The sequence below is a fragment of the Macaca mulatta genome, chromosome 6 (genome assembly GCF_049350105.2).
Source record: "Macaca mulatta isolate MMU2019108-1 chromosome 6, T2T-MMU8v2.0, whole genome shotgun sequence".
NCBI lineage: Eukaryota > Metazoa > Chordata > Mammalia > Primates > Cercopithecidae > Macaca > Macaca mulatta.
Genome location: NC_133411.1, coordinates 39,632,012 through 39,655,404, shown reverse-complemented (window position 1 = coordinate 39,655,404; position 23,393 = coordinate 39,632,012). Strand labels below are relative to the sequence as shown.

Sequence of the window (23,393 nt, the reverse complement as noted above, 5' to 3'; positions counted from 1 at the left end):
TGTGGAATGAGTATTTCCAGAGCTTCTTAATTTTGATTTTTTTAAACACTCTATTTTGCAATATTGACAGATAATTCAAGGGTTTTAAAATTTTGCTTGTTTTATGTATATGGTTCAAAGTACCCACATGTGGGTACTTCTATGAAATAGGTAGTAGCTGGCACTTATGGTGAGATGGGATTGCCTAGAGTAAGATTTATATTGAGCAAGAATTTATGATGACTTGGGCAGTAATGAAACCAACAATCATAATTTTTGTTTCATGTTAATAATTTGATATTAGATTATCTACTTATTTTTCAAACAAAAATGAATCCTCCAATTTTAATGCCACTGGAGGACAGGATTTTCAACATTATGCATCTGATAAAGTGAGGAGACAAAAAGGTAGTCCTTTTTGGTATTTTTATGGCCATCTTACAATATTGGCCCAGCTTATTAACCATTTTTTTGTGGTTTTCCCATGTGTTGCTACTAAATCACATCTCCTCCCATCTGTATTTGTTCATTTTCTAGGTGTTATTGTTATCAACATTATCATTTCATTTTGGACCCTGACGTCCATGCTAGATTTATTTTATTGGATGTATTTATTAGAATCCTACTATTACACCCTGTATATTTGCTGTTTTGCCCATTTCTCCACATTGTCCAGGGTGGTATCTAGTATCACGAGAAAGATGGTTTTAGAAATCATTGCCATATAATATTGTATGTAGTAATGTAAGCATATGCATTACGCTCTGAGAACACGAGATAGTTGTTCCACAGATAAGTTAGATATGATTCGTATATCTTCATCCAACTCATTAACGAAAATACCAAGAGAAGCAGAACTCTTTGATATCTGTCTATATCACTTTTGTTCAGGTTGACATCATCCTATGAATTAGCACTCCGAGTAAGGCTGATCATGTGGTCAAAGCAGCCTCTTCACTCTGTTTACACAGCTTGAATTTCTCTACCTTGCTAATACTCATCTTTCAGGTATTAGAAAAGATTTTGTTCAAACAGAGATACATTTTGTTGTTTCTGATCCTTGCTTTTCCCAATACAACAGCGTATCAAGTCAAGGTTAAGGATGGGCTGACATGCATGGGTCTGAGGTCTTCTAGGATTCCTTTCTTAATACTGTTGATCTTCTTATCCGGGATCAGTTATCAAGCTCACAGGCCTCTGGTCTGTAGGATTTTATTTCTTAACAAGAATGACCCTTTCTGAAATCGCTTTGCCAAATACCAGTTATTTTAGGTGCTGTTATGTTTTTCATACTCCATTCCACTCTTACATAGAAGATGCTTCACCTGCTTAGAAGATGTTGTAGACCATGGTCTGAAGCCAGAGCTAAAGGGTTTATTTTAGTTGTTGTTTTGAGAAGCATAATCTAAGATGATGCTTAGGATTTCGATATCTGGGGTTAAATAATGTCATAAAGAAAAAAACTTTGAATTATTTTGGAGTGGAGAGCTTCAGATTCTGACCCTAAAGAATGTTAAGAAAACATTCAGGCACATTTTGGTCAACTTCTGTGCATTGAAATCTAGGTCTTAAAACAGTTTATATTTTAAGATTATTTCAGCAGCAAGACAATAAATTTTTAATGCCAATACATTTTGTGACAGGTTAACTGGCTCCCTAAGAACTATATTTGGCTTGCAAATGTATTTTGTTTGGCCCACATAGTGTTTTTTTTTTTTTTCTTTAAATTGGAATTAATTGCCAGCATTTAAAAATAAGGGGATTTCGTAATAATACTAATTAAAAAAAAAAAAAACCTCAAAAAGCAACAACCTGGATTTCCTGCTCTTTTGGAAAAACTGGAAGATCTGTGGCTGTACTGGCTGTGCATCCCATGTGGTATAATACAGACACAAGGAGCTGGCAAGGGGCTGCCCGCCAGCATGTGTCATGTGAACGGCTCCAGTTATTTCATCTGGCTGGCTCTTGGAGTATGTTTGAGTTTGCACCTGCTGAGTTGAGAGCTTAACCAATTAAAAGTGTACTTAGAGTTGGAGGGAGAACAGTAAGATGGCAGTTATTTTCCATTTGTTCTCTGAACATAGGCTGTCTGATCTTTGTTACAATGTGATTAGTGGAAGTGCTTGGTAGAGCAGGTGGTGTTTCCCCAGCAACAGTATTCACTGGACAGGGTCGAGGTAGAGCCGAATTTCTAGTCACATTGTACATCTACCAGTTTGTTCCTGCAGGTGACAAATAAGGTTTTCTGAAAACGAAACAACCGTAAGTTTCTTATGATACTTAAAGTAGGGAAAGCAGGTGCTGGGTCTTAGTTGTGTAATTTGAGAGCTAAGACCTGAGATGTTAGGTCATTTATCTGCGAGCCCCTACCTGTCACCTATTCAGTGGTAGAATAGGGACTGGAGTCCAGGACTCTGACTCTAGCTTAGTTGCTCGTTTTACAGTTTAGTGTAATGGCCTGGAGCTGAGATTTGCAATCAGAGTTGGCTGCAGGTCCTACTCTGCTCCCTACTAGCTATGTGACCTTTCTGTGCCTCAGTTTTCTTACTATAAAAAGAGGGAAATAATACTAATAATACTGACCTTATAGGATTGATACAAAAATTAAATCCAATTTTGCGTTGAAAGAACTTAGAAAAGTGGCTACTCCTTAATAAACAGTACATAAATAATGCCTAATATCTGAAATACATATATTTTACATGGTAGAGTTAGCTAAAACCAGCATGTTACCTGGATGGAATTATTGTGTAATTAGTCTTTTTCCCCCTCCTAGAATTTAGAAAGGCCTTTAGGGATAGTTTTACTCTATGTATTGCCCCCCCAAAAAAACCCCAAAAGCAAAAACAAAAAAACTTCAGTTTGAGCCAGTATTCTTTTTATTAATGAATTTTTGTATAGCAAACAGGTTCATTCAAAAGCATGAAGTTTATCAGCTTACTCTTCAGAATGTAGACAAACAACTGAGTGGCATGAAAATACTTTAAGTCCTCACCGAGGACTCTATTTGAATGGATTTGCTTCAGTCACCAAATAAATCTTGTGTGGTGGATGTAAAGCACTCCTAGATGTACGAATTTTACAAAGATAAGGCTCTGATCTTAGCTTACAGTGCAAAAGAAGAAAGGGGGAGAATGATCTCCGTAATACCTGGTATGATAAGATCAGTGCCTAAAGGGGAAATTGATGTCCAGTGGGAGCATAAACAGAGCACTGTGTCTGGTTGGACATAGTGGTCAGCTTGAGAGCCAAGAGGTAAGAGATGCCCCTAGGAAAGGAGTAGAAGAGGTGGAAGAAGATTGCAGAATAGACGTGTGAATTTAAGTGTGGACAGATATCTGAGCTGTTGTTCAATATAGATATATTGAAAGCTTTGCAACTCACTATGGAAGATGGATTGTATGAGGCCCTTGCCAGATGGTTGTAAATTACGTATGCCAGAGGTTGAGGAGGGCCTGAGCCTCCAGAGCAGTAGAAATGGACTTGAGGGAGAGGATGGAGAAAGAGTCAAGGCATGTTTTAGGTAAAAGTGGCAAGTCAGGTGGGAAGTGTGAGGAATAAGGAAGAGTCAGGATTACTCAGAAGACGCTGGTGCCATGGGCTAAGACTGGGGCACAAAAGAGCAGGTTTGGAGGGGAAAGTGAGTTTAATTCAGTACATCTGGAGTTTTTGAGGAATCTGAAATATCCAAGTGGATGTGAAGCATCAGAATATTTTGTCATGCCTGAAGGAACCTTACTTGAGTGGATTTGTGTAAGTAAGCAAGAAATTATCTGGTGAATGGTTAGTCTGTAACTGGGAAGAGGCCAATCCTGGGAACACGGATTTGGAAGTAATTAGCATAGGAGTGATGTTATAGCCACAAGCACAGGTAATATTGTTCAGTCAGGAAGTGAAGGATAGAAGGAGCAGTGGGCTAGCTAAGGAGTCCCACCAAGGATGCTAAGTAGGAGTAGAATTTTAATGGCATCTCAAGTCAGTGAGGGAAGGAATGGATTACCTAATAAATGGTGTTGAGATAAGTGGTAAACATTTATAGGAAAACTGAAAAGGTGGGTCCTTAAATGTACACTGAAATTAATTTTATATGGCTTGAAGCTTAAAATGTGAAACACCTTAAATGACTTGAAGGCAGTATCAGGACAATTTGCATAGTCCTGGCATGAGAAAAACCTTTATGGTTAGAAACAGCAAAGGACAAAATAGAGAAATCTGATCTAGTCAGAGTCAAACAAAAGACTCACTGGAAAGTAAAAGCGATTGGGAAATCTATTTGCTATGTGTATAACATAGTTAATATGCATATTAATATTTTTTTCTTAGCAATCATTAAGGAAATGATTAATGCCCAATTAGAAAAAGAGGCAAAAGATAAAATAACTTATAAATAAAGCATTGCAAATTACCATAAACATATGAAAGGATATTTTAATTACACAAGAAAATAAATGCCATTTATGGCCCAACAAAATAATTTTTTTTTTAAAGACAATCCTTGGTATTAGTGAAAAGTACTGGGAAATGGAGATGTTCCTGTTTCTTTCTAGAGATAAGTTTTCGTCATGTTTTCCTGTATGTTAAAGATTTCTTGGAGGAATGTTCTTCAGGTTGTTTAATAATAGAGTGCTTCATCGTTAAAATGGAAGAAACAAGTTCGTTTGTTTGATAGATGTTTATATTTATTGAAGACTGTTACATACCAGTCACTCTTATAGTGTAGTTGAGGTGGGATATGAGTAGTCAGATATTACTCTAAAGTATGATGATAGAGTGAGTCCTGAAAGATGGAAGAATGAGAAGCATAGGAGACATTGCAGGGGGTCCTCCATGGAGGCAGTGGTTTTGGGGGAGGCCTTGAGACCAAAAGGAATGTGGAGTGTTTGGGGAGCTGCTGTGGTGTGGAGAGGAAGGGGTTCATGGCCGTCTCTAAGGGCTGTTCCCGCAGTGTGGAACTGGAACTGGAACTGTGTATTGAAGCAGTGGGGAGCCTTTGGAGGATTTTAAGCATGGAAATGATATATTCAAACTTGTTTTGATGTGCTGAGGTTCATAATGGACCAGCTCTTGAATTAACAGGGAAGTCTACACTGCAATGGAGATTACTAAAATTGACATGGAGGGTCCTGAAAAACAAAAACTTTGGAAGACAGTCTATTTTTAAAAGTTCCTGGGAAATGCCAAGGAATTAAGAAAAAAAATTGACAAGATTATTCTATTTGAATAATAGACCAAAAAGTTATTTTGGGGAATGAATATCCTGCATTATGTACAGTGATAGATTTGTCTTTATAATGTAGCAAATGTTAAATTTCATTATTATTCTCCTACATACAGACTGCATATTGAAGCATGATACAGTGGAATCTCTAAGCAGCCGAACTATCCTCTAACTCAGGTTCCCAGACTGTCACAGTTCACAGTGCCCGTCGCGTTTTGTTAATGCTTTTCATGATGCTTGTAGTCAAAAGAATTACCTAACAGTTCTCTTTATGAAATAGCTGGGTCCAGACAATTTAATGACTATTTATGATCAAACACTTTAGTAGCAGTTTGAAGAAATAATGTGTATCTACTTAAAAGGAGAAATATAATTGTCCCTCTATCTCTGTGGGGGCACGTTCCAAGACCTTCACAGATGTGAAAATCTTTGGATGTCCAAGTCCCTAATATAAAATGGTGTGGTATTTGTATATAACCTGTGCTTATCCTCTCATATGCTTTAAATCATCTTTCATACAATGTTAATGCTATGTGAGCAGTTATACGGTACTGTTTTTATACTGTTTTTTATTATTGTACTGTTTTATTGGTTTTGTTTTCTGACTATTTTCAGTTCAGGGTTGGTTGAATCTGTGGTTGCAGAACCCTGGGATATGGAGGGCCTATGGTAGTATTTTTCTTTCATTCTTAAAAAGCCTTAATTACTGATGAGATGTGTGAACCTATTGAGTACTGCATAGCTTCTCAGATCTTGGAAACCAGCACCCTCATTTCCGTTTCTACATTGATTTGTTTGGGTAGTACTTGTGTTTTATCCCACCAATTACTAGTCCCTCCCTCCCTTCACCAAAGATAGAGATATGACGTCACATAAAAAAAAGTAGCATGACCAAATATTGAAACTGTGGACTACCTTGCACTAACGGTTTTCAGAATGTTGGACAGATGTCGCTTTGTTTCCTTCAAAAACTTAGATATTCTGTGATAGCTTTTCAGTTTCCTTTGGTATCTTGGGATACGTCAGTGCAGTTTGGGAGCCAGAGCTTTAACTTAGGTTCCTCGTGTCAGCAGTACCTGGGTTAGCATGCAGCCTAACGATGAAAGTATACTGTGGGCATATAATCATTTGTGCCTTGGTTTTAATTCAGCCAGCTGGCTTAGAGTTTTTGGTGTCTGCTTTGTGCCAGGTACTGCTTGGACACTGAGGGTTACGTGAACTCAGGGATGTGTTTGCTCTCAGGGATCTGACAGTCTGTGGGGAGAATTACAAGATTGGGAAGTGAAGCGGTAGAGCAGAAGTCAGCAAACTCTTTCTGTAAAGGGCCAGGCAGTAAATATTTTAGGCTTTGTGGACCATTCAGTCTCTATCCCAGCCTCTCAGCTCTAACATTGTCATGGGAAAGTAGACATAGATTGTACTTAAACTAATGGGCATGGCTGTGTTCTAGGAAGATTTACAAAATCAAGAGGCGGGTAAGATTCGGCCTGTGGAACATGAATTGTGCAACCCCGTGACATAAATATAATTAAAGTGTTGTAGAAGCAGCAGAAGATGGCATCTAACATTCTGGGGATCTCAGAGGTGATGACAAACATACCCCCTGCTAGGAGCATCACCGCTGACTTGAGGAGGGTGCAGATGAAATTAGAAGGGAAAATGGGTGCTGGCCTGAGGAGTGCTGAAGGGTCCAGCAGCTGTGGTACGGCAGCCATTTTAGTGTGGTCCGGACACACGCAGCAGGGGCAGTGTGCAAGGCCTCTTTGTAGGTTCCGACTCCAGTTGTATGGATTGTATATTTTCTCTCTTGTTCTTTTTTGTTTTGTACCTCATTTTGGTCAACCGTGTCCTGCAGTAGCTTCCAGAGAATGGGTACATGGAAGGCGATATATCTTTCGACATCTTGCATGTCTTCGTAAAATGTATGTTATCAACTCAACAGCTTGAGTATAGAATTTAAGTGTGAAAATAATTTTCACTTGTATTTTGGAAGGTGTTCTTTTTAGCTTTCATTGCTAAGAAGTCTGGTGTGTTCCTCCTCTTCTCAAGAATATTTATGGGTCACACACCCAGTCTCATGTACACCTGTAACCTGCTCTGGAGGTGGTGCTGTCACCATCCCTGTGTTACAGTGGGGGTTTGTCCACACTCACACAGCAAGTCACAGAGGCCTTGAGTGATTTATTATGATGTTGTTCTTATTCCTGAGCCCTTGTGTATGGCCTCCACTCCCTGGAAACTTGTAACATCTTTGATACAGTTATTTTGATATTCTCAGTGATGCATCTTGCTATCAGTCTTTTCAAATTCCTTGTGCTGGGTTATGTGGGCTCTTTGAGGACTAGATTTTTGCTAGGACTAGATCTATATACTGATAAATTTTGCATACATCTTTGTTACTGCAGCTATCTCCTAGTTAATCTCCTTGAAACATCACTTTGTTGCAGCTTCCCTCTTTCTGAAAAGCTGTTCATGCCTTCCTGTGCAGTCTAGTCTTCCCAGATAGAACTTCTTAGTCTAGTCAAGTTTATGTTTTTCATAAGTATTTCTTTCATTTAACTTGAAGAGCCCCTACACTTCACTTCAGTAACACAATGGAGTCTACCTAACTGCAGAGTTTATGATCCTGAAAAGCCTTCTTCACTGGGAGCTAATGCTTGAGGAATTTAAGATCTTGTGGGAGGGAAATGGGATAAGGAAAATCGTTGCTGGTCAAAGTTTTTAAACAATGTTGATGTTTCCTCCTAGGAAACAGTAAAGAAAGGGACACTAGGAAGAATACAAATGAGCAGTGCGGGTACTGTTTACTGCCTGTGTGATTGCCCTTGTTTGGCTCAACTCCCAATATCTCCACTCCTGTGGATCGGTGACCCACTCGTAGGTTTATTTACCTTTACAGTAGTTCAGGGTCTTTTCTTTTCTTCTTCACGTGTTCCAGCTTAGCATTTAATTTCTTTTGAGAATTAATGACAAGGGAGTTATCTCATTGTATCTCAAAAAGATAGATTCTTGAGATAAAAGATGCTTTAGGCAGTCTTAATTCCTTATATCCTGACTGTGCAGGTGTTGCCTGAGGCCTCCTTCTGCACCCAAGGCTGGAGGCTTCAGTGCCATCAGGCTTAGGTTCGTGCCAGCAGGACATGCTGACTCATTCTCTGTCACATTTCCCCCTCTGTCTCTACCTACCTGTCCCCACCACTGCCACCATATTTATGTATATATAGAGAGGGGTTGGGGGACGGGAACAGAGAGAAAATAGGCAACAAAATGTGTTGGGACTACAGTTTCTGGTATTTAGCTTTACTTTTCTCTTTTCCTAATTTTCTTCAGCAGAAAGGCCCTAAACCTCATGTACATTGGAACCAGAATTCCCAAGGTTGAGAAAAATACAAGTCAAGGTACATGTATGAACACTCATCTTCACAAACAAGGCCTTTAAAAGCTCAGGGTCATGTGTTGACAGGACCGAACTTTGCCATGTGGGGCCCCAGGCTCAGGTTCTGCCTGTGCTTCATGATGGTCTAAGATTGAGGTCAGCATATGTGTAAAGAAATAGAACCAGATATTTTTCTTTCCATTCAACAATCTTATAAATTTATTCTGCATGATTGCTTTTCGTTAGCAGAAGAGTTTATTGACTTCTTAAATCCTTTAAAATAATTAGTATAGGAGACAAACTGGTCATCCTTGGGCAGGAAGGATACTGCCCATGAGCATGTTTTGTTTGGCCTTTAGAATGTGTACAACATATGCATTATTTTCTTACATTTACAAACTTTGGTGTTTCATTTAAAATGCCAGATTTCTACCTTGTCTGGAAAAATCAGCATCTTTGGCAAAATGAGGCTGGTGGCTGCCACTTTTATGCTCGGCAGAGGGGCCGCAGTTTGCACCTGCTGTGAAAACGTTTGTTCCTTGCTTTGCCCCTGCATATTTGCATTGGCACCCTGTTGTCGCATCCTAATTTTGAAAGTTAGATCCTGAAATTCTATAAAAATTCGTGCTTCTCTAAGGAATAAGGCATTGACAGGGTAAAAAAAGTGAATTCTGACAATATTTCTATCAGGAGTGCATAGAGAAAAGCTTCCCAAGCATCCCTTTTTTCTCAAAGTACCTCAGAAGGCTCTGTTCGTGTATTGTTCTGGCCCACAGTAAGTCCATTTGAAAGTTTTGCTTGGTAGGGAAGTCTGATGTGTCATAAGCATAATACTGCATTGCCCAAAATTCTCTGTGTAAATGTATCACACCAGGAAGTCTTCTTTATTATCCTGCTTAAGTTAAGCAGGCTTCGGTGACACTGCCCTTAATCCTTCTGTCCCTGGGCACTGCCTTCCTCCTGCTCACTGACCTCCTCAGCAGAGTCTTTGATCCGTGGCTGTTGCTGGCGTAGGCTTTGTGCAAGCTCGCTACTGTCTGCATGCCTGTTCCCTGCCAGCAGGAATGGAATATTACAGCTTCACTTTGGGAAGTCTCTTATGTGGATCCTGAATAGAGCATGGCTGTGTGCTGCAATGGTTGAGGCTGAGGCAGGGAGGGATTAAGTGATTTACCCTCAGCCATACCACTAATTAGTAATGGAGCCAAGATTAGCTTCTAAATCTGGAAGCACCTGGTCCAGAGCTCTTCCTCAGCTGCCTCCCTCCACCCCTTCTTGCCCTTCTTCCTGGCATGGCAGTAGGACCTGTGTCTCTTTTTAGAATAATCGAAACTTGTAGCGAGGGACTGTTTCATTTCAAGATAATGTTTAGCCAGTCAGTGAATATGGTTTATGATTATTTTAGTCAGGGTTTGAGTTTTAGGGTCCTGTTTGGCTCCATTACTCAGTTATTCTTGTACAGTTGTGTAATTCTATAAATTCGGCAACTGGCATTTTAGACATTTTGTGAATACATTTTCATTCTAAGAAGTAAACTCAGTGACTCTGGAATTGACTAGGAAGTTATTCATTCATCCAGAAAATAATAGAACACTTTTGAAATGTGTGCTCACGCCTTGTGCATGTTTTGGTTATAATTAAGCTATTTGGGATTCATTTCCTGGGTTTTTGACAGTACTTAGCAGTAGCCAAGAAGAGAGCTTGCCATCTGCTTTCACTAAGAAGAATATTTTTTTGAATTCTCTCAATGGGCTCCAGTTGTTTAAGTGTTGGATCTCCTTTTCTTTATCGAGTCTCCATTTCTCATCTCTTTTCCCACATTTTCTTCTACTTTTTTTTTTTTTTTTGGTATTTTTTTTCTGAAAGATTATGCAATCTTTTTCTTATTTTAATATTTAATATCAGACAATATATGTTTAACTTCTAAGAGGTATTTTTATTTCCTGTTATTCCTTTTTTATTGCATCCTCTTGTTTTTTATAGTTATGCCATGTTTACTCTGAGGATACTATTTAGAGTTTTCTTAGGTTCGTTTTTTTCTTTTAAGTTTTCTTGTTTCCTATATCATCCTCATTTTCTCTGGAAATACTTTTTATTTTCCTTTTGGTTATCCTAAATTTCTCTTTAATATTTTAGCCTTTGCTTATATGTTTTGTGATCTTTGGTGCCCTGTGCCAATGTTGTAATATAATGAGGCAATTTTAGGTCTGACACAAGAGTTTTCAGTGTATTGGAAGGACCTTGTTTGCTGGTGGTGTCCCCCTAGGAAGAAAGGATGAAGGGTGGATGGGAATTTCATTACTGTGGGAGATCCCTAAATGTCCAGTGTGCAACATCTCCATACTGTTACCCTAGTTTTTTCTCTTTAAATTATTAAATTTATATGAAATAGAAACTTTCCATCACCATGTAAATGGGAAACAAAACTAATATTACTTGTCGTAAATGACTAAACACAAGTTAACATACTAATAAAATACATAAAAATATCAATCCAGGTATCACTTAAAATTGTCAAAACTTCAGTCTCATGCACTGCTTTTCTGCATTTTAGTAGTGTTGGAGTAGAGTTGATAGCCATGTGCTTATAATTTTGTTGTAATTTTATAATTATAGTTATAATTTTGAACTTGAAGCCCATCATTTGAAAATTGGCCTTCTAGTAGATACCTAAAGCAACAACTGTGTCCAATTATTGATGTCTCCACAAGCCAAGGAAACTTGAGTTTAAGTAGCTCCAAAGTCTCTAAATGTACAATGTTTCAGAATCTGTCAGAATCTATTTGAGTGTTTGTGTACACAGTATAAGGTGAGCCTTCAGAACAATCTGAACACCATCTGAAACTCTTCTCCTAACCTAGGACTGATTGCATTGCACAGATGATGGATATTTACGTGTGTTTGAAACGAGCATCCTGGATGGTGGACAATAAAAGAATGAGGACTGCTTCAAATTTCCAGTGGCTCTTATCAACATTTATTCTTCTATATCTAATGAATCAAGTAAATAGCCAGAAAAAGGGTAAGTGCATCAGCCTTCCAGAGAATGAACAGATTGCAGTTTTATTTCCATGATGAAGTAATTTTGTTGCTTTATTGATCCCTTTAGGATTTTGTTGGTTAAAATTCGTTTTTTTGTCATCTTTTTTCTATGTACTTTTAGTTCTTTTAAAAGATCCTTAATGATAGATCAAAATATTATTTTACCATAAAAATATAAGATATAATTTATATTCAATAAAATTTGCCTTTTTCAGATTCAGTTCTGTGAGTTTTGACAATGAATATAGTTATGTAACCAGCAGCACAATCAAGATAGGGAACAGCCCCGGCACTGCAAAAGCTTCCTGGCTCCTCTGTAGTCAACCCTCCCGGGCCCATCCCCTGCCAGCGCTGCCTTGTCTCCATAGACACTGTTTTCTGTCTCTATAATGTTACCTTTTTAGAATGTCATATCAATGAAATCCAAATACTTTTAAATGTATTATGTTACATCTTGAATATATTAAGAATGTTTATGTAGATATTTTATAGCTTATTTCTATAAAGAAATTATCATCCTCCTGCCCCTTGGTTTAGTTTTTATATTATTTCCATATTTAAACAGATCTCTTTTCCCCAAGGTCCTTCATTAGATTACTTTATTATTATGATTATTGCTGCTTTATAATGTGAGTACTTTTAATGTAATATTTGTTTTTCTGTCTTATATAAACAGCTTTATAATTGATTCCTACAGTGAAGATCATACCAACCATGTACAAAAACAAAAACAAAAACATTTTTCATAAACATTTATAGAATCTGAGATGGACTACCTTTTTTATTCTGTAATTGCCTTTTCCCCTTCTTTCCCTCCTTTCTTCCCTCTTTCCCTCTCTCTCATACCCCCCTTCTTTTTACTCATTTTTTTTCGGGGTGACTGTTTTCATTGCATAGTGCTTACATATTCCATGATGTAATGTTATTTTATAGATGTAAGTACTAGTAGGATTGTAATCTTTTGAATTGTTGCTTTTCAATTGTTTAGGCCCACACCAAAAACACATTTCTCAAATGAACTCATGAGTTTATTACTGTTTAAATTTAATATACTTCATAATAACCTAAAGATTAGTTATGGGAGTTCTACCAAGGGGGCAGTCTGGTAGCAAGCAGTGAAGTGGTGGTGGCTAGGAGTTTCAAAGTTTTGTTTAAAGACTTGGAAGGCACATCATTTTTACTTAAGACTTATTTGTTTTTGTTTTTTGTCTTTGTTTTTTCCTCAAGTGGGGCTATTGAAGATTCAAGAGGTGCTAGAATCTAGCCTCACGCCCTCTCTTGGTCCCATTATTGAATCTACATGACTAGCCACTCACTCCCTTGATTTGTCTTAGTTGCTTGAAAGTGGAATTTTTGATAGCAGCCTAACCCCAAAATGGTCTAGTAGCTGGCCCACTTTCATCAGTTTACCCTTTAGTTTTTTTTTTTATCAAAGCTGCAAAAAGAAATAGAAAACCAGTCCACTCCCATGACTGCAGGATCATCTTTTTGAAAAAACATGGGCTGTCTACAGACACACATGCTTGTACTTAAAACTGAAAATGCTTGACCTTTTAGAGTGCAGTTGACTTACTCAGCATATTCTCTCTGTGTGTGTGTGTGTGTGTGTGTGTGTGTTTCTCCTTCTCCAGGAGCTCCTCGTGATTTGAAGTGTGTAACTAACAATTTGCAAGTGTGGGACTGTTATTGGAAAGCACCCTCTGGAACAGGCCGTGGTACTGATTATGAAGTTTGCATTGAAAACAGGTAATTTTAATTCACAATGAGCTAGGTTGAATTGCAGAAATGACCCTCAGTTCTTACTTTCTTGTTGCTTGTGAAACTAGAGGGTTATTTCCTGCTTGTGTTCTGTGTCCAGCAGAGTCTGCCATGACTTCTGCCTCATTTTTCTCCTGTAGGGCACCAGGTGTTATGAGGTGTGATAGCAAGGTGAGAAGAGGGGACAGAGTCTGCACTGGCTTTCAGAGCCTCCTTCTTGATCTGGTAGATAAGACTGTCACTCAGATTTTTCCCACCAAATAAAGCCACATGGCTATACCTTGCTTCAGAGAGGCAGGGAAGGATGGTCTTAGTGTGAGTCCAGAAAGGGGACCCTGAAAAGTTTACTGAAGAGCACACATGCCCACCACAGGCCAAACAGAGAGGAAGTTAGTTCTGGTCCCCTGCTCCCCTGGTCACAATAAACAAATAGTAACAATGCTGTGGGTTTTGTGCAAGGGAGTATACACTAGGAGTATGAAAGTCCAGAAAGGCTGTCAGAGGAGGTATAATTCTGGAGTAGGCACACTCAGTTTTCTCAGCAGAAAAGCAATAGGAGGACATTCCACCCTGAAAGAATATTGCGTACAATGGCTTAAATGTATGAGATGGCATTATTTGGAGAATTCAGGTGTTCATTGCTGGTGCCTAAAGAAGCCTTGCCATGTGAGAGGTTTAGAAGGAGATGAGCTGGACCCATTCACGTCCAGAGTCCTAAGCACCCAGAGATACCAGGGGAACTGGAAGTATTTTAGAAACAGAACTGAAGAGGAAGTTCTGTTAAGAATAAACCGTGAGCCAAGGCAGAGGAGCAGGGGAGTTGCCAGTTTCATTTCCTTCATCAGCATCCATTGAACATCATCCTAGCATGAGGAGCGCTGTGATGTGCTGGTCCCCCAGTGAAGGGGTGGAGCATGAGCAGTGGAAATCAGCCTACAAAGGGAAGGTTGAGGTGGGATTTTGAAAGGCATGCAAAAACTCCAGCTATATGGAGTCCTCTGTGCTTACTCTACTTTTTGGTACAATGTGGTTGTTTTTCCTACCCCTACATTGGTAAAATTACTACCAATCTGTTTTTTCAGTCTTAAAATGCAGTACAACCTATCATGTTTTTGCAACAAAAGGGGCATAAAGTTTTTTCCTTTGTATTTTGTGTTAACCAAATTTTTATGAAAATTATACTATTAATTTTATTTGCTAATTAAAATTCAATTTCTTCTTATTACAGGTCCCATTCTTGTTATCAACTAGAGAAAACAAATATTAAAATTCCAGCTCTTTCACATGGTGATTATGAAATAACAATAAATTCTCTACATGATTTTGGAAGTTCTACAAGTAAATTCACACTAAATGAACAAAACGTTTGTAAGTATTTGCAAACAAACTCGATTTTAAAGTAACTCAAGTGTCATTTGTTAGTATTGTGGTACTTTCTAGTTCTTTGAATTTCATGTGTTATGCTGATACTTTTAATTCACTGAGCAACCTTCCTATGAATTGTAAATGGTAGCCAAGATCAGAAGGAAGCAAACTTTCTTCTGGCCAATCAAAATATCCCAGAATTCAAGCTCCTTCCCTCAGTTCTATACTCTTTCCTTAGCCCCCTTGACTCCTGCGTACCTTCCAGAATTTCTCAAATGCCCCTCGCTCTAGGGCATAGTCTTGTCTGGGAAGCTACTGAAAAATGACAGTATTAGAATCAGAAAGGCAAATCAAGACAGACTCTAGGAGACTCAGTCGATTAATAGTTCCTTGTATTTTACATATCGTGTAATGTATTGGTAGCATTATAAATAATAATGGTCCTGATTGTGATTAGAATAACAGTATTGGGGTAAGAAAATTGAAAAGCAAATTAGGTGAGTGTAAGGAAGGGAGGAGATGGATACATCAGCAAATCTTTGAGCACCTACTGTGTGCAAGAGAAGCTCTGCAATGCATGTATAGCTGTCCTTTAGAGAATCTGGGTCTCTTGACAATTTGCTACTAAATAAAAGTATGAAAATTGAGTGTCTGTGGATCTAAAGATGCTTTTGAAATTACATAAAGCAAACAAGATTTTGTGTACATATACACACACACAGAGAGTAAAGTTTGTACTTCCCTTGTGTAAGCATGAAAAATTCTTAAGATTTTTAATGTCTGCATTTCTTAAAATCACCTGAAAATTTGGGTCATTCTGAAGCAGAATAAATAACGTGGGTCCTGTAAAAAAGCTGGGAAAACTCTTACCTCCTGATGTCCTAAGGAAGCAAGAGCGTGTAGTTTCTGGGTAAAGCTGAATTAGCATTAGAAGAAAATAAGAAAGACTTTCATTAAATTTCTTCCCTGAGTTTCTAGAAAGCAAGTTAGCATTGTCCTCACATGTCTGTTTAGCACAAAATGAAGATGGTAGTTCATGGGAGCTTAGGGGAAACTTCCCTATATGCTATAAAGAAAAGAAAGGGAACAGTGGCTTTTTAAAATCCTTGTATTTGTAATTATGGCCATTACTGTCTTTAGCGTGAAATGTTGGATATGACTTGTGTTTTTAAGAGTAGCCCACTGCTATTTAAATAAAATGTAAATTATGTGGACTTTTCAGGGAGAGAAGCATTTTAAAGATGAGCATTGTCTTAGTACAATACTCCCATGTTTCATAAATTGTAAGTTACTACATCATGTGACATACTGAATCATTTGAAAGAAGAGCCGTGTTCTTGGAAGCCTCTTGCTCTTTTCTGGTCACACTGGCACCCTGAACTTTCCCTGTCCTGGTGCTAAATTAACTTTTTACCTCTCATTTGTCTGCGTTTTTCCTTTTTCACAAGCAGCTGCCCACTTATAATCTCTTTATGAAGCATCCTCCACTGTCCTTATACAGCTGTGTAACTGGTGTAACTGTTGACTTTGCTCTGTAGTTTAGACTGTAAATCCACATGTTCTGTGTCGTGTACAGCCCTAAACACTTTACATAAATCCAGTATCAAACACTGTATAGGGCAAATTTTAGTTAAATGTATTTTTAAGAACTATTTTTAAGTTCCGAGATCAATGTGTATTGGTTTGTTCTGCCCTTTTTGTTGTTTAGCATATTCAGCTACTCTAGCCCTACGCTCTCCTGCAGTTTTGGGCTTACCATGACTAGATGTAATTGGTCCTTGAGCTTCTAGGATAGAAATGAGGCAAGAAAGGATGAGTCTATGAATTTCTTCTAACTCACCTTTACTTTACTGTTATTTAAGGAAGGAACATGGAAGAAAGTCCAAGTCTCTCTGATTCTCAAACCAGAAAGCCTACATTTTATAGAATGGAACGTGCTCATACCTTCTTTGTTTTCCATTGGTTCAAAATTTTCCATGATTTATCTGTCATTAGGGAGATGTAATGATTTTCAAGGATACATTATTCTTCATGCTACCTTTTTTAGTGACCTGGATTCTCCCTAGGAGATGCCCAAACCTTCGAGCATGGATTTTTTTTTCTTTACCTTTTGTAATGCAGCTTCAGAGCCCACTGTTCTCCTAAACTTCTTTCTCAGATATTAACAGTAGCCTTGCCAATGGTTTTTCCACAGTCGTCTTCTATAAACTGTTCTTTTTGGCCCAGATAACAACTATTTGTTTTTATTTTGATGATCCTGGATTTTCTCTGGTTTCCTTCTGCTTCTAGGGTTCCCTCTCTGGATTCATGTTGGTGTTTTCCGTTCCTCGGAGGTGTAATTGTCTATCCGCAGCCCCTAAAAGGAGCTTTGGCTGGTTTATATCTGTGTGTTCATGCTCTTTTCTTCCACTACACTCAGTGAGTTCCTTTTAAGTCTACATCCACGGTTCTGACTCCGTGATGTCTTCTTCCCCTGACACTTACTCATCCACAGCCAGGCTTCTGTGTCTCTTCACAGTGACTCCCAATTCCTTTTGCTCCTCTTGCTGCTTTCTGAGCTAGAAACTTGAGAGAATATTGGTTGTTTCCCTTTTGCATTAGAACCAACCCTTTTTTTCTTTAATCTAGTCAGTTCTTTGAAATGTCCATGACATCTTTTCCTTAGATGGCATCTTAGTTTATATCCTTGTTACTCTAGCCAGGATTGCTCCAGTGGTCTCCTAATTGGTCACCTTATCACCTGTCTCAGTCCCCCTCAGTCTGTGTTGCATACCCTGATAAAGGAACCTTTCTGACATACTTCTTACATCCTGCTACTTCTTACATCTTACAACCTGCTATTTCTGCAAGTAACCATTGACTTCTTAATTCAATGCCTTAGTCACTGAGACAATCCTGCTACTATTTAATGGTATCTAAAATCAGTAATGCCCATAGCATTTCTCAAGTGGTTGACATCCCCCAGCATGAGGGACTCTGACACCAGGAGATGCCTGAGACAGCTGCAGAGAAAACAGAGAGAAGCCTTTACCAAAACAAACTTTCTATATTTTGTCATTTTCTTAGGGTAGTCTACAGCCATACAGAGGAAGCTTGTTTTCTTCTCTCTGATGTTGCCTACCTGTAGGTTCCTGACTAAATGACACTATAGTACTATAGAAACCTAGTTGCTGTTTGTATTAGAAAATGTGCTGTGGATTTGAAACAGCCAGCTAATAAATAATTTTCTTAAATTTGGCTGATTAAGTATTGGGAGCTACCTCTACAAATAAATAATATATTTGTTCCCCTTTTTCAGAAATTTGAGAGAATATTGGTTGTTTCCCTTTATCATTAGAACCAACCCTTCATTTCTTTGATCCAGTCCTTTCTTTGAAATGTCCATGACATTTTATCTTTTCCTTATATGGCATCTCAGTCCATGTCCTTTTTACTGCAGCCAGGATTACTAGGTTCTAGAGTTTCCTTTTAAATCTTGAGTGTTGATTTTTTGATCAAGAAGAAATAGAATTTATAAGTAGTTGATTAGCAGAGTTACAGTATGAAAAATCATTACTTATTTTACTAAGTTTTCTCTTTTGTTTCCTTTTTTTAAAGCCTTAATTCCAGATACTCCAGAGATCTTGAATTTGTCTGCTGATTTCTCAACCTCTACATTATACCTAAAGTGGAATGACAGGGGTTCAGTTTTTCCACACCACTCAAATGTTATCTGGGAAATTAAAATTCTACGTAAAGAGAGTATGGAGCTCGTAAAATTAGTAAGTTTGAACATAGATTTTCTTCCTATGACATTAAAGAAACTGAATACTTTTTTTTTCGGGAAGTCTTAAGGTGGTATCAGTGAACTTTTGGATTATTTAGGAAGTAAATCAAATACCTTTCAGGGTTCATTGAAAACATCATGCATCATTTAAAAATCACTTGTTAATTATTAAAAGATGTGTAACCGTTATAGATAGCTTAGGAAATTAGGGGAGCAATAAGCCGTGATTCTACCATCTGAACATAGTAAGTACTGTTTTTGTGTATTCCTGTCTGGACTGGTTTATATGCATGTTTTTATGTAAATGAAAGTATACATTTAATTTAGTGTATTATTTTACCTTTGTCTAATGTTTTGAAGCATATTTAGCCAGAGTTTAGCCGTAGAGCATTTTTTTATAAATCTATAAGCTCGAATTTATCAGTACATGCTTTTTCTCTCTCTCGTTTTTTCAATCCTGTTTATGAATGACCTCTAAGGAGTCATGAACAACAGGTATGAAAAATTTGACAGCTGTTACATGGAAATGCTCCCTTTCAGCATTTTACTCTTTTTCTTGATAGATTTGGAGTTTGCTTAGTTACAGGTTTAATAATTAGAAGACCATCTTGTGATTTTACAATTTGTTTAAGTTGCTCAAGTACATAGATTAGTAAAGATAATAAGAAAAGATTATTCTATATTTCATACTTTCTTATTGTTTCTCTTTCACAACCCACGTATTTCATTCCTAAAATAACATTAGTCAGCTAGCACCTAGCCTATATGGGACAATAACCTGTTGCTTCTAGGCCACATACAAACCTGTATGGTGTGTTACTGTACTGAATAATGGAGGCAATTGTAATGATGGTAAGTATTTCTGTATCTGAATATATAAAAGGTATGTTAAAATATGGTATAGAAGACTTTAAATGGAGGAGGGGCTTCAAGATGGCTGACTAGAGGCATCTCGTACTCACCTTCTCTACAACAAAGAAGCAAGATAGGGAGTAGTAGTCACACTTCAAATAGATCGTCCCAGAGAGAGCATCGGGATTCAAGAGAAGTGACAGGAAGCACCTAAAGCAGGGAAGGGAGAGGAAAGTGAGGCAGCCAGCAGAACACCAGCAGTGGCCCCACTGCTAAAGTGTATTCCATGTGCCCAGAGTCCCCTGCCTGTGGCTGCTGAAGCACAAGTGGGGCATGATGTGCCGCTGCTAAGGCTGAAGTGTGAGAGAAGCGCAGACTGCAGCTGCTGAGACTAGAATGCAACGGAGTAAAGAGACAGTCTGTTGAATGGGAGAAAACATTTCCAAACTATTTGTCCAACAAAGGACTAATATCAAGAATCTACCGTAAACTAAAACAACTCAACAATTAAAAAATTAATACTCCCGGCCGGGCGCGGTGGCTCAAGCCTGTAACCCCAGCACTTTGGGAGGCCGAGACGGGCGGATCACGAGGTCAGGAGATCGAGACCATCCTGGCTAACACGGTGAAACCCCGTCTCTACTAAAAAAATACAAAAAACTAGCCGGGCGAGGTGGCGGGCGCCTGTAGTCCCAGCTACTCGGGAGGCTGAGGCAGGAGAATGGTCTAAACCCGGGAGGCGGAGCTTGCAGTGAGCTGAGATCCGGCCACTGCACCCCAGCCTGGGCGACAGAGCAAGACTCTGTCTCAAAAAAAAAAAAAAAAAAAAATTAATACTCCCATTGTAATGTGGGCAAAGGACATGAATAGACATTTCTCAAAAGAAGACATATGGACAACAGGTATATGAAAAAATGCAGCCACATCACTACTTACCAGGGAAATACAAATTAAAACCACAGTCAAATAAACTCACTTATGTTAGAATGGCTTTTATTAAAAAGACAAAAAAACTTATACGTTGGTGAGGATGTGGAACATGGGAAGCTCTTATACAATGTGATTGGGAATGTAAATTAGTACAACTACTATGGAAATCGGTATGGAGATACCTCAAAAAACTAAAAAGAGAACTCATATAGGATCCAGCAGTCCCACTTCTGGGTATCTATCCAAAGGAAAAGAAATCAGTATGTTAAAGGGTTACCTGAATTCATGTGTTTATCATGGCACTATTCACAATAGAAAATACATGGAATCAACCTAAGTGTCCCTCAGTAGATGAGTGGATAAAGAAAATGTGATATATATACACAATGGAATTCTGTTTGGCCATAAAAAAAGAATGAAATCATGTCATCTTCAGCAACCAGGATGGAACTGGAGGCCACTATGCTAAGTGAAATAAGCCAGGCACAGAAAGATAAATATAATATGTTTTTACTCACTCATGGAGACTAAAAAAGCTGATCTCATGGAGGTAGAGATATTATTAATAATAGAATGATAAATACTAGAGGCTGAGAAGGGTATGTTGGTGGGACAGGGGCAGGAAGAGAGGTTGGTGAATGGGTACAAATATACAGTTAGATAGAAGATATAAGTTCTAATGGTAGATAGCCAAGTAGGGTAACTGTAGTTAGCATCCATGTATTATATATTTCAAAGTAGCTAGAAGACTTGAAATGTTCCCAACACATAGAAATGATGATACTTATAAGATAATGGATACCCCAAATACCCTGACTTGATCATTACACATTCTGTACATGTAATCAATACTCACATGTATCCCATAAATACTATGTATCAATAAAATGTTTAAAGAGATAAAAAATGGTACACCTGTATAAGGCACTTACCATGAATGGAGCTTGCAGGACTGAGTTTCTCTGGGTGAGTCAGTGAGTGAATGTGAGGGCCTAGGACATGACTCTTCACCACTGTAGTCTTTATAAACACAGTACAATTAGACCACACTAAATTTATAAAACTTTTTTTCTTTCTTTGGTAATAAATTAACCTTAGCTTACTGTAACTTTTTTACTTTAGAACTTTTAATTTTTAAAAACGTTTTGACTCTTTTGTATTAACACTTAGCTTGAAACAAATACATTGTACAGCTGTACAAAAATATTTTTATATCCTTACTCTATAAGCTTGTTTGTATTTTTAAAAATTATTTTTCTTTAACTTTGTAAGCTATTTTGTTAAAAACAAAGACAAAAACACACACATTAGCCTAGGCCGACACAGGGCCAGGATCGTCAGTATAACAGTCTTCCACCTCCACATCTTGTCCCACTGAAAGGTCTTTGGGGCAGTAACATGTGTGGAGCTCTCATCTCCTCTGGTAACAAGGCCTTCTTCTGGAATCCCTCCTGAAAGACCTGCCTGAGGCTGTTTTACAGTTAACTTTTAAAAACGTGTAGGAGTACCCTCTAAAATAATGATAGAAAGTGTGGTACACTGTATACATAAACCAGTAACATAGTCATTTATTATCATTATCAAGTATTATGTACAGAGTACAATTACATGTGTTATATTCTTATACCAGCAGCACAGTAGGTTTGTTTATACCAGCATCGCTACAGACACATGAGTAATATGTTGCACTATGCCATTATGTTAGCTATGATGTCACTTGGTAATAGGAATTTTTCAGCTCCATTATAATCTTAAAGGACCACCATGGTATATGTGGGCCCACATTGACTGAAATATTGTTATATAGCACATTACTGTATACCTTGATTCTTTTTATCCTCACAACAGTCCCAGGAGGGTGATACTATTATTATTCCCATTTTACAGATGGCAACAGAGTCACAGGAAGACTTTGGTGGAGTCAGGATTCCAACCCAGGCAGCTTGGTTTCCGAGTCTTCTCTTAACTGCTACAATTTATATTTTGGCGCCTGTAGTCCCAGCTACACGGGAGGCTGAGGCAGGAGAATGGCATAAACCCGGGAGGCGGAGCTTGCAGTGAGCCGAGATCCGGCCACTGCACTCCAGCCCGGGCGACAGAGCGAGACTCCGTCTCACAAAAAAAAAAAAAAAAGAAATATATATATTTTTTAAATTTAAAATGTCGTCCTCTTCCTTCTCACATATCCTACTTGAACCTACATTTCAAGACCCAGGTCAAATCCTACCCCTTATTTTATTTTATTTGTTTTGTTTTGTTTTTAGAGATAGGGTTCTGCTCTGTCACCTCGGCTGGAGTACAGTGGCATTATCATATAGCTGACTGCAGCCTCAAACTCCTAGGCTCAAGGGATACTCTTGCCTCAGTGTCCTGAGTAGCTGGGGCTACAGATGCATGCAGCTGTGCCCAACTTTTTTTTTTTTTTTTCCATTTTTTATAGAGATGGGGTCTCACTTTTTTGCCCAGACTGCCTACGCCTTATTTTAAAACCCATCCTTTTTTTTTTTTTCGAGTCAGAGTCTCGCTCTGTTGCCCATGCTGGAGCGCAGTGGCACAATCTCGGCTCACTGCAACCTCCACATCCTGAGTTCAAGCAATTCTCTTGCCTCAGCCTCCCCAGTAGCTAGGACTACAGGCACGAGCCACCACACCCAGCTAATTTTTTGTATTTTTTAGTAGAGACGGGGTTTCACCGTGTTAGCCAGGATAGTCTCCATCTCCTGACCTCATGATCCACCTGCCTCAGCTTCCCAAAGTGCTGGGATTATAGGCATGAGCCACTGCGCCCGGCCTTAAAGCCCATCTTAATTCAGCCTACAAACTCTCACTTTTCTTGATTCTCATGGCAAGTCTTGTCTGTTAATCTAATTTGCAGCTAACTTTGATACAGCTCTACCAGTGCTGTCTTAAAGCTATTATTTATTTAAATTATCTTGCTTAACTTGTCATTATGGCCTAACATTTTGCACTCTGGGTTACCACTTATGGGCTTAGGATAACTCCTCAAACCTCATTTTTATCATTGGTACAGTGGCAATATTTGCTCTAGGGTCTGCAAAGTAAATAGTATATCTGTAAAGCTGCTAAACAAATACTGTTTGTCACTA

At 38.4% G+C, this 23,393-nt stretch overlaps 1 protein-coding gene across 5 annotated transcripts in view; it reads left to right on the top strand.

Annotated features, from left to right (window-relative positions):
• LIFR (LIF receptor subunit alpha) overlaps positions 1-23,393 on the top strand; it is a 76,732-nt gene that overhangs the window by 11,225 nt on the left and 42,114 nt on the right. For 3 of the 5 annotated variants that reach the window (XM_015139923.3, XM_015139924.3, XM_015139921.3), the window contains exons 2-5: positions 11,435-11,595; positions 13,247-13,361; positions 14,602-14,741; positions 18,336-18,499. In XM_015139923.3, the coding sequence (XP_014995409.2) occupies positions 11,454-11,595; positions 13,247-13,361; positions 14,602-14,741; positions 18,336-18,499 (561 nt within the window). In that variant the 5' untranslated portion in view covers positions 11,435-11,453. Of the gene's footprint in view, positions 1-8,102; positions 8,596-11,434; positions 11,596-13,246; positions 13,362-14,601; positions 14,742-18,335; positions 18,500-23,393 lie in introns of those variants that run through there. The other 2 variants (XM_015139922.3, XM_078004406.1) reach the window with 2 other exon arrangements.